This window comes from Cenococcum geophilum (genome assembly GCF_001692895.1).
Source record: "Cenococcum geophilum 1.58 unplaced genomic scaffold K441scaffold_2, whole genome shotgun sequence".
In the NCBI taxonomy this organism is placed as follows: domain Eukaryota; kingdom Fungi; phylum Ascomycota; class Dothideomycetes; order Gloniales; family Gloniaceae; genus Cenococcum; species Cenococcum geophilum.
In genome coordinates, this window is record NW_027137560.1 from 778,764 (window position 1) to 791,426 (window position 12,663).

At 37.3% G+C, this 12,663-nt stretch overlaps 1 protein-coding gene across 1 annotated transcript; it reads right to left on the bottom strand.

Annotated features, from left to right (window-relative positions):
- Nucleotides 1–10,734: 10,734 nt before the first annotated feature.
- Nucleotides 10,735–11,392, bottom strand: K441DRAFT_650902 (uncharacterized protein; the record flags this gene model as incomplete). Its single annotated transcript, XM_067647107.1, has 1 exon — nucleotides 10,735–11,392. A coding segment is annotated over one exon (369 nt), but the record flags the coding sequence as incomplete, so codon positions are not given.
- Between the last annotated feature and the right edge of the window lie 1,271 nt (nucleotides 11,393–12,663).

A 12,663-nucleotide genomic window follows, 5' to 3' on the forward strand; every position in this document is an offset into this window, starting at 1 on the left:
TCCTTTTATAGTTTAACTTTATAATTATATATAGACCTAGCAGTAAAGCCACGCTCCCTAACGCCCTAAGCTAGCTACTAGGAATAAGGCCTAAGGACGCTAATAATAAACGCCTCCGCCACTAAGCCTAAGTCGTTATACCGCCCTAGAAAGTTAACCCTATAATCTTAGAAGAATTACTATACAAGTTCTATAACTCTAATGACGCGGAGTTTATAGCCGCTCTAGACCCTAAAATAGCCGAAAAGTTACTAGACAAGTTAATCTAGCTAGGATACTAGGAGAACAAACTTGCAAGAGATATAGTAGTAGCCCTGCATAATTAGAAAGCTCGCCGTTAGCCAAAGAAAATTAGGAAATTACTCTATTACAATAAGTTAGAATGCAGTATTATTAACGGACAAATCTACTTCCACTAACATCTCTTCGTCCCTAACGCCCTAGACCTCTACTTAGAAGTTACCTATCGCTCTTATAGTAGCGGCCCTACTAGTTACCTTAGCTAGGTTAAAACTCTTAACCTCTTAAACCAAATATACTAGTGGCTAGGAATCTCCCAGTTTACAGCTACCTTTATTAAAGACTATACCCTATACTTTTGCACTAAGACCCCCTATTCTACCCCGCCCGGTTTCCTAAAGCTACTAGAATTACCTACCCGCCCATAAACCAATATCTTAATTAACTATATTATAACGCTGCTAGTATACCAACGCTATAGTAAGGCATATAAATATATCCTTATTATTATAGACCGCCTAACTAAAATATAATACCTCGTTCTAGTAACAGGACTCTTAATAGAGGAGTTAGTTAATGGCTTTGTTAACAACGTATATAAGCTCTACGGTGCACTAAGCATAATTATCTCTAATTACGGCATATAATTTATTAGCGACTTCTAGTAACAACTAAGTAAACGCCTTAAGACAACCTTATAACTAAGCTTAGCCTAGCACCTAAAAACAGACGGCTAAACCAAAATTATTAACGCCGCTGTAAATAAATACCTTTATATTTTTGTTAGCTTTATACAGGACGACTAGGTTAACTACCTGCCGCTTACTAAGTTTACTACAAATAACTAAGTTAACGAGAGTATAGGCATCTCCCCATTTTTTGCAAACTATAGCTTTAACCCTCGCCTCGGAATTAAGCCTACTAGCCTTTACCTACTAACACTATCAATATAAGTAAAGAAGGAGTTCTTCCGTGCAGACTTTATGGCCAACCGCTTTAAGCGGATATTAATATAGCTTAAGGCCCTAGCCCGGATTTTATAGCAACGTTATAAAGATAATGCTAATACCTATAGGGATAAGAGCGCGTTATTCTACAAAGGTAATATAGTTATAGTTAGCTTAAAAAATATAAAGACAAACAGACCTAAAAAGAAATAGGACAATAAATAGGACGGCCTGTACCCCGTACTTATAGTATACTAAAGGGCAGTCGTAGTAGACCTTTTAAACCATATCTAAGTAAATAAATCCTTTTATACATCTAAGGTCCGCCTCTAGGCTGCTAAAGAGATCCCTAGCTAAGCAAATATTAATACTATAGAGCGCCATAATATATAAGGACGAGTGGTAGAGAGAGATAATAACGGCAATATAGAAGACAAATAGGAGTTTAAGAAAATCCTTAATATATACAACGAAGACCCCCAGGGCCTAACTTATAAGATTAAATGGAAATATTATAAGGATATAACCTAGCAGCTAGAGGAAGACCTAAAGGGTTACAAATAAGCTATACAGCGCTTCTATAAGCAACACCCTAAGAAGCTAGAACCCCTAGACTGGGTACAAGATAAGGAAAAGTTACGCTAAGGTTACGGCCGACCACCGTATTAAAATTTATAGTAGTTAAGATGTTATAGAACTTTAACCGGCGGTTAAAGTTGTCTAATTAGCTAAATTCTTGCTAAGAAACGCCACACGGACCGATTTGGGTGGTAATGTAAAGTTCTACTAACCTTACTCACTAAACTAACTAATTAGGATTTTCTATGCCCGGCATAGAAAATCGCTATTAGCTTAGTTAAGGGCGGTAAGCGGAACTAATATCTTTATAGTAGAAAATAGACAACCCCATACACTACCTATTTTTAAGTTATCTATTTAGTTTAGGGACCAAACCATCTAGGGGAGAGGAGTACTATTACGGCACTAACCTAACGTATACTGTTTTATACTGTCTCGTACTATTCCCTACTGTTAGCTAGCCCACTACTAGCGACTTAGCGGCCGGCCCTACTATTTATATATAATACCCCCTTTCCACCTTCTTCCCCTCTTTATACCACAACGTAGTTATTCAGTCTACTTTATTGCAGCACTGTGACAGGCCTTAAGGCTTATTAAGTTTCTTTAAATTTAAACGTTAAGTTTTTGCGTAGTTTATATTAATAAAGCCTATATTAGTAGCTCCGCTATCTATAAGGATTTATACTTCCTTCTATTTTCTAAATATTTAAATTTCGCTAAGTATATTAAGGGAGTTATATTATATATTAGCGCTAAAAGAGCCTAAATATTTATACTCTTCTACTTCTCATCCTAAGGTATAACTTAGCCCTAAAATAATTAATTTTTTAAATTAACTAAAGGTAAAATACTTTATAGTAACTAAGTATAATTTATAGAATAAGTACAATTTAAGGACTAAGAGGAACTACGTTAGACCTTTTTAAAAGAGTAAGTTTGGTAATTTCTTTAAATATATCTCTTTTTACTTTATCTAAAGTATTTTCTATTTATAGCTTATGTTCTTTATTTATTGGTTCCTAAAAGTGTATAGAATTAAGTAGTATTAAGGTCTATAGGGTTATATATAAGGCTTTTTAGTTTTAGAGACAGATCGCGCTTTAGGGTATATATTGGGTTTATAGAGTTTTAGATATAAGGTATAGTTAGCTTTAGGAAATAAGTTTATTTATTATATTAAAGGTCCTTATTAATTTGTTAATATATTATAGCAAATTTAGATAAGTCCTTTAGTAGTTCTCTACCTATTAACTATGCTCTAATTTTATCTAAAATAGCTTAACGGAGAGTAGTAACTCTAGCGGCTTTATTCTAATCTAGTTTACTAATAAGGCCTAAATATTCTAAAAAAAAAGCTAGTAAAGTCTCGGTTCCGTTATTATAGATTTTTAAGTTTAGTAATAGCTATATATTCGCAGCTGGCGTTATTATACGTTTATTTTAATAGAGAGATAAAGATTTTAAAATTAATAAAGGTGCTATTACGGAAAAATGGGTCTATAGTTTGTATAGCGTCTTTACTTAAATATGATATTCTATAGCTAATCTCGCCAGCTTTAGTAGGGTATTGGTTATAGTTTATTAAAAGTTTAAGATGGAGCTTAGTTATAAAGGGATATAGGTTATTTTAATTTCTATTAAATATTAAAGGGTTAGGGAGCTATTTAGATTTTATAGTAGGTACTAGGTTTATTATAGGTATAAATTAAGCTGCCGTTACTAGTTTAGGGTTTATATTTAACAGGTTAGGTTTATATATAGTTATTTTATTTATATATGTTACTATTAGGGTCTCTAATATAAGTGCTTTAAGGTTATAGACTTCTTTATAGATTACTCCCATTAATTACTAGTACTAAGCTTCTAATATTACTCGCTATTAGGCCAAAGCATTTATAAAGGACTGTTATATTATAGTTAACTATTCTCTAATTAGGGCTATAATGCTTATAGTTAACGCGGAGGGTTTAAGTTTGTTTACTATTTTAATAGTAGTTATTTTAACGTAATGTAATATAAGGGCGCGAAGAGACTTTAGGGAAGATTTAAAGGAATAATATAAATTCTATCTAAATCTAAGAGTATATAGCTCTTGCTAAGAATAAGACGTTGCGTAAAGAAGAGAAAGGAATAATAAGAGAATTATATAATTAAATAGTTAGGGGCTTGGTGGTTGATACGTGCGTATATACGCACGCGGTCTTTAATAGGCTTTAGTAGAATTTAATTAATCTAGTAGAATTTGGTTAAAGCGTTAGAATTTATCTATTAAGTATTTAACCGAGACATTCCTACTGTAACTGGGCTAGTCCCGTTACACTAATATAGTAAATATTAACTGGTAGGAGATCCGCAGGTTTCTTTATAGACTTTTATTAGGCCGTATTTTGGGGTATAAGGTTTATAACCCTACTTAGCTTATATTTTATTTTCTATAAGTTATCCTTTTAGTTTATTGGTTTAGTATAGCGTTTAGTATTTCTAGTTTTTCTTTATAGCTGTGTAGGAGCTAAGTCCTCCATAGGGGACTTAGGTTAGTTATTGTTAACCTTTTAAGTCTTTAGTACAGGTAGTGTAATATAGGTAGTTTGGGGGCGGCGTAGTATATAGATCTGTTGCGGATTAAGCTATATATCTTTTTTAAAGGCCTGGTCCCTATATATAGCATTAACTTAGTAAATAGTATTAATCTAGACTTATATAAGATTCTTTATTATAATGCTAATTTCTTTTATAAAGGAAGGGGTTAGGGGTAGGATTTTAGGCTAGATAGATCGTCTACTCTATACGTTAAGCTATAAGCCTAAGTAGTCTAGCTATTTTCTCCTTAAGATCATATTATAACTTCCTAGGTCCGTAATAAAAAAGGGGACGTTATACTACTATGGTGGTGTGATTTGGCCCCTAGATTTAATATTTAGATTGGGCATAGCTTTGGGATTGCCTAGGCCTTCTACAAGTTATATAGATCGGTCTGGAGCCTTTAGAGTCTTCAACAACTCGGATAGGCACGACGGACATAGAATACACTCTTTTCTTCTCTTCTTACTGACTGCTTTCCTACTGATTCCACTGACTAATTACGACCGACCGACCGACCTGACAGCACTGTGACTTTATATCTAAGAGGGACCGCGTACACCACTACACTACCTTTATCTATTAACATAAAGGTAAATCTATAAAATAGTTGTAATAGGTAGCCCTATTTATCCATTATACCTATAAATAGAAATTAGTTTAGGCAGTTCTTTAATAGGTATATTTAGAAAATTAACTAGTTTTATAGTATACTAGGTATTAATTAAGGCAAAGGCATTTACTCTAGAGTTAGCTAAAGTAGAGGTTAAAACTTAATATCTATTACGGAATAAAGTATAAGGGATAGTGTAGCTTCTTCTACTAACTAGCCGACCTAGATTAATATATAATATATTAATCCCTTTTAACCCTAAAAAGGAGTTTTTCTTTAAGGTTCCTCTTTTTCTAACTCTATACTATTCTTCTAAATTAATAAAACTTTATCCCTCTTTATATTTATTAGGTAGTCTTTTATAATATAGCCCTTTTAGCTATAAGAGAAGTAAGCGCCCTAATCGCTAAGTGCCTATATATAGGGGTTACTGTATATAGGCTAAGTATTAGCCGGGCTTATAGTAGGACTAGCTATACAGCTAGCTACTAAATTAATAACGGATTATATAGCTAGTACTATAGAAGTTGCTAATTATACTAGGGCACTATAGGCTGTTCTTATATTACTTATAGTCTAATTTAAAGGGTTTTTAGCCCTATACTATTTAGCACATACCTTAATTTAATAAAGGCCTTAGTTAATAGCCAAGCACTAGTCTATAAGTTCCTTTAGCGTCTATATAGTAGTATAAACTCATAGTATAGCTCGCTATAGGTCTAGCATTAGATCTTCTTAGGGAATTTATACCTAACTAGCTAGGTATAAAAAGTAGGTCTAAAGGGCCAAGAAGGTCTCTATCGTTTTTATATTTAGGCTTTTATAATTAAGCCAAGCGTTTTATACTTTAAAGGGGTCCTTATAAATAAAAGATAGGTAGATAATTATCTCTTCTTTAGAGAGGAAGGGATTTACTAAGTCCTGTGCGTATTACGGACGTAGGTACATCTATACGTCCCCGTTGGTACGGCCGAAGATATAAGCCATTTTAGCTTAGGTATCAGGGAAGTGGTCCGCATTGACTTTAAGCTTATTCTATAATTAAAGCTTCTAATTATTAAATGTAGGGTTGGTTCCATCTATAAGTAATAGGGGGTCCGCGACCTTCGCTGACCGCAAAGATGCTAATACTATACGTTAAGCTAGGGCCTTAAGGACTATAGCAAGTCTTTAGGTATCCGACGACTTATTACTAGGTATAGGGGGTTCTCTAGCTTTAAGCAACTCTCAAAGTTATTTAATTTCGGCATTAGCTGCTGCGAGCTCTACCTGGGAGTTTAAGTTAGTTGCTGTTTTACCATCGGATGTATTCGAGGGTCCTGCGGCTGCTTTGCTGGCTGCCGCACTTCTTGGCATAGTGGTAGGGGTGTTGGGTAATTCCGGGTAATTCCTTCAGGGGTTCTGGTCTGTGCTTGTCCTGTTCTTGGGGTTCGTGTTCTTTTCGTGTTCTTGGTTCTTGTTCTGGTTCTTGCTCTTTGGATATATTTGAGTTCCTTCTCAGGAAGAAAGGGTGGATGAGCTTTAGATAATGTTAGCGACTCAGTCAATCGAGGTACGAGCACGGCATGAGAGACGCGCAAGCCTGTACGAATGGTAGTCTATAAACGAGGATCTAAAGCTAGAGAAAGGAAAGGAGAAGAAGAGCTGTCAGATAATCTGTATTCTCTGGAGGCGTAGTCCGTGCATGAGTCACGTGCACGTGCATTGTAAATCTCTTTAGGGCCCCAGGGGCCCCCTACATTAAGACACAATTAATTAACCTTAAGTTAAGATCATCAATCAATTAACCTATTTCATCAATGAATAGCTCAATACGAGTTTCGTGATAGTTATGAGCCCGGTCCGCCGACTTAAGAAGCTATTTAGCTATTACTCAATTATTTAAAGAAATTCTGCCTTATTGTCAGACTCTGACACCTTATTAAAGGACGCAGACTCTAACAGAAATCCTACCTCAATTATCACAGGACGAGATTCCACGAGATTCCATGAGATTCTACGAGAGATTCGACCTCATCGTCAAAGGACGATCCTGACGAGAGATTCGACCTCATCGTCATAGGATAATTCTAACAAGAGATTCGACCTTATCGTCAAAGGACGATCCTAACGAGAGATTTAACCTTATTGTCAAAGGACGATCCTAACACGGAATTCCTTAAGATTCTACGAGATTCCACCTTAATCGTCCTAGGACGATCCCGACAATAAGGACGATCCTAATAATAAGGACGATCCTAACGACAAAATACCATCTTAATTCCTCCTTTACCTATTAGTTAAATAACTCCACTAACGTCAAGTTCGTTAATAACGATTATCCTTAATAAGCCAGAAGACTGGGAGTAATGGCTATAGCAACTACGAGCCCTTATAGATCAGCGAATTTGGGCCTACGTTAACCTAGATAATACAGCACCTTAATAAGGTCTACTTTAAGAACTAGCCTATCCAAAAGTTATAGATTTTAACGAGGACGTAACCTTATATATATAGCTCTTAACGAATTAATAGAAAGCGTACAAGAATAGCAGATAATACTACAACTAGGATATAAAGTATTTCCTAAAACAGGAAGATCATCTTTAATAGATCCGCACCCAGATTACGTCCATAGTATTAATTTAGAAGAAGCTGTAACGGCGCTATCGCACGTTACCTGCCAAATTCTGCCATACTCTGCCGACCTGCGATTGGCCCGCCTAAAGCTAGCGCCTTGGCGGCTCACCCTACATATTTGTTTACATCGGTCCTGGCGACCCCTTTTCCTTCTCTTTAGCTTAGTATCTTGGTAATACAGCATTCGTTCAAGCTTCGGTTCAGAGGCATTTGTTCGAGCCGTGACAGAAGCTACTGCTTGACCCTTCCTTAATAGTTAAAGAATGGCTATCTTAGCTAAAGGAGAACACAGAACCTACCTCGTTGTTTATTAGGAAGAAGGTATAATACCAGTACACGGAAGCCCTTAAGGGGTTTAAATAGTTATCAAAATTGAACTAATGGCTAGATTAATGGGAACATATAATATCCCTAGGAGAGAAGTATAAGATCCCTTAAATATCCGATAGAATCTAGCTTTAAGATTTAGTAGAAGTTATTTAACCTTTTAGCGACGCCTACTGTATAAAGTATACTACCGAGTTAAATAACCCTTAGAAGTTAAGATCTTCCAAATACCGCAGAGTAGCAACGGAGCTGCAAGAAGGACTTAGAATACCCTTAAAGAAAGCTAATACTACTATAAGAGGGAGTACCTTTAACGCAGACTTCGCAGAGCAAGCTATTAAGGATCACTTTAATACTACTAAAGGTTCACGAAGAGGAAAGGCCTTAGTATGTAAGAGCCGCTTAAAGAAAGCTAAGATACTGGTAAATAAAAAGACGTCCTACAAGAAGCTAATACCTAAGTGCCTAGCATGCGGAATAAGAGGACACTCTATTTAGGACTATTGGTGTTTATTTAAAGATAAAAAACCTACAGGAGTCACAATCAGAGATACTTATATTAAAAAGGCACTAAGGAAGGTAGAATAGAACGAGGATTTTACTAATTTAGTTGCCAAAATTAGACATAAATAAGAAGATAAAGCTTAATAACGATAAGACGAAAGTAAGGAAATCCTATATCTTAAGGACGTTGCCTTTTATACGGACTTTATAAATCTAGTATTATTCCATCTACTTTAAAAATAAGGGTACTACTAAGATAATAAAGGATAACACAATCCTATGCTAAATGGAAGAATGCTATAGATAATAGACTATTAAAATACGTCTAACTAGGAAGTCTATTAGCGTTTAATATGAGCCGACTGCTATACCGCCAACAGAAGCGCAGAGTATTGTTAAGAGACATTCATCCAGATATAAAAGGTAATGCACGACTACGGCATCTGCGTCTAGGTCATCTAGGACCTATAAACCTTTAACATTCTCGCTAAAATCAAGCGTAAGGTCTTATAAAGGTTCTCAGAACGGAATATTAATAAACCCTATCTCAACCTCCTAACTGGACTAACCTTAAGGAAGCGCTAAGGGGTACATTTAAGCCTTTGGCGCCATATACCTAAGCTTAAAATAGTACCGCCGAATGCTCAGGGGGTGTAATCATTAAAAAAGCACGTAAAGGGACAGCAGATCCTTAGCTTAATGAGACTTACCTATAAGAGCTACTGCATTGGCGAGTATGATATACCGGACCCTAATGGCGATTACCACAAAATTCGACCTAGAGACGACACATAAAGATATAGTTAACGCGTTTATCCATTATAATCTTAATAAGGTCGTCTATTAATGACATTATCTTCTGCTACAAAAGACAGATAAGAAGAAAGCTTAAGAAGCAATTAAGGAGCTAAGCAAGGAATACTAGATGAGTACCCTTAGCGAGCTAAAATGGTTCTTAGGAATTTATATGCTACACAATTATAGCTAGAGGCTCCTATGGCTATCCCAGGAAGCCTATATCGAGAAGATAGCTAACTAGTATAAGACAGATTTCATAGGGCGTCTTCTAGACACTCCTATAGTAGAATTAGAACTCCTCCCTACCGATTACCGATTAATCCGTCTAACGCGTCCGTCCCCCAATATAGACCTACTAGTCCGTCCTATGTCCCTACTAAGAGAAGCAGCTTCTATAATACTATATTAGAGACTAGTACCTATATAGCGCAAGGAGCAGAGTAATCTACTATAGAGGAGATAAGGAAGGAATAAACGGTAAAGGGAGAGATAAAGGAATACGCAATAAAGGACGAGACGACGGAAGAGATAGTAGAAGTAAAGCGTAATCATTTATCTGTGCCAGCGACGCATCATTTATAGATAACTTCGTCAACAGAAAGAGCTCGCAAGGATACATTATAAAGCTATTTAGGGGGCCGATTGCCTAAAGAGCAAACAAGTAGGGTACGATTATAACGTCGAGCTTAGAAGCCAAGTTATTAGTCCTATTATAGACAGCAAAGGAAGCTATCTTTATTAGTAGGCTGTTTAAAGTAATAACGTTACGCCTAAACGAGCCCTTAATTATTAAATGCGATAATACGTAGACGCTTTAACTAATCACGGAAGATACGGCAAAGCTAATTATAAAGCTCCGACATGTTAACATCTATTAATACTAGCTACGTCAGGAATACGTAATAAGACGAGTATAATTTCAATGGACAGTGACGAAGGAGATAATTACTAATGGACTTACGAAGGCCCTGCCTAAGCAGAGGTTTTAAAGCTTTATTAATATGATTGGAATAGTAGATATTAAGGAGCAGCTGAATAAGGAGAAGCAACTAGAGGACCTAAGGGAGAAGATTAGAGCAAGATGGAAGGATTCAGATAAGATTACGGCTTAATTAACTTATTGACGGACACAAGAAGGTGGTTAGCTTTAACCTTAAAGAGCTCAAAGCTAAGGGGGTGTGTCAGATAATCTGTATTCTCTGGAGGCGTAGTCCGTGCACGAGTCACGTGCACGTGCATTGTAAATCTCTTCAGGGCCCCAGGGGCCCCCTACATCAAGACACAATCAATCAACCTCAAGTCAAGATCATCAATCAATCAACCCATTTCATCAATGAACAGCTCAATACGAGTTTCGTGACAAGAGCAGCGCCGGTTGAAGTAGGGTTCTATTTTATACGGTCCTCTAGTCACGTGACCGCAAAGTTCTGCCAAGTTCTGCCAGCCAAGTTCTGCCGTTTTCTGTCAGTGCCGTGACAAGGAACAAGTGATTCGGCTGAACGAACGAGAGTTGGTTACGTTAATGGCCCTGCCGAGGACGAGATACGTATTTCGGTTAATCTTGTAGTTATTAAGTAAGGAGGTGGAGGAACGATAGAATGAGATATAATTAGGAAGCCAAAGAGAAATATTTTCTTTGATTACAACTAGTTAAGAAGAAAAGCTCCCTCTAGGTTCTGATAAAACATTTTCGTTTTATTTATCTGGGATTTGAGCCAGCAATCCTTGAGAGCAGTCCCATCTCCCAAAAGCCAAACCCAAACTACTCCAGCATAATGTGATGTCTGATCTGTATTGTATTTCGCGCATAAGGCTAAGCATTCTTCCATAGAGTTCTTTTGTGCGATTGAGAAATCATATCCCGAATAATTCGTCTTGCATTCCCTTTGGAAGGCTTGGTTTGTTCCAGGGACGGTGAAATTTGTATTATCCGAGCTCGGACATCCAACCTTCTGGCTATCGGGGAAGATTGTATAGGAAACCACCTGGCCGGTGCTTGTGACTGAGATTGTTGTACTGGTTGGAGTAGTGGCAGTTGAAGTAGAGGATGGAATGGATGTGACGAGAATTGTTTGTATCCCGGTAGCACTACATTCATTCATTAGTGAGCGCTTAAAGTTTCTATACATGAAATGCACCTGGGAGAGGCAACTTCGTTTGATCTCTTGATTTTGGAAAGAAGTCCGCCGACCAGGCCGCCGATTAGGCCGCCCAGCAGGAGCATAAAGATGATGATAGCGAGCACGAACGTTGTTTTGCGCATACCCAAGATCCGTTCCGCGTCCGCAGGCTGCGGTTCCCTCTCTTGGCTGGTTGGCGAATGAGTGATTGGAGGTGCATAAGGGGGAACCTGACCTAGGTTCGAGACATGTTCGAGATCACCGGTGTGCTGGGTATCCATGTTCGTGGTGAGGGTGAGGATCACGTATGTGTTAGCCATGAAAAATCAAGGGGTTGTTCTTTTCAGCCTCAGCCGATCGCATCATGGCGTCGTTGGAAAACCGGAATGGGAGAAAAGTAGCGAACGCATGTACCAAAGTGCGTGAAGATGGCAAAAGCATTCCCATTACGAAGACGAGGGAGGAGAGAGCGTTTTAAGGTGGACATGGATGGTTCCCTGAGACCCAGAAACACGACTTTTGACGGCAGGGAGAGTTCTGGAGGGAATGGGGAAGAGGAAGGAAAGATTTAGCAGGAGAAGGCGAGAGCTAGGAGACTTTTACTGCTAGAGACAATCATTTGTTGGACAACGCCACGGATTTCGCTAGATGATTTAATGGTGGTGGTCGGTGGATTGTAGCTAATGGGTGTTGTTGTAAGGTGGAGACAACGTGCAGCGTGGCGATACAGGCAAAACTCCTTAGTACGATACCGGGTATATAACGATACCATTGGTATTACGATCTACACGCCCTGATTAAGCCTTTTTTGATGTAATTAACGATAATCTAACTTTTAACGATATCGTTAGGTGCCTCCACTAAAATCGGTATAACCAGTTTTAATTTATTAGATTTGGCCTCACCTTACCGCGAGTTTAAATTGGCTTTTATTACATAATAATTAAAATCTATTAAATAGAACCTTACATCTTACTCTTTATACTTAATTCTACCTTATTAATTATAGGTAGGCCTTAAAATTCTAAGAGGCCACGCCGTTATAGATTCTCTAACTTTAAACGCTAGAAAATACGCGCCTACCACTAAAAATACCCCAGTCTACTATAATTGGAGGTTACTCGCTGGGTAAGCAACTTCCTCTATTAAAAAATTAACTAATCTTTAATATTAGAAATACTAAGCGATAAATTTAAGCGGCTTAATCTAGCCAAATTACCTTATGGGCAAGGCCTATAAGAGCGGAAGAGGCCTAGTGGTTATTGTAACTCTATTAAGGTATAATTATTAAATTTAAGACCAACGGCTTTAAAATAGTAGGTAAGTGGCAATT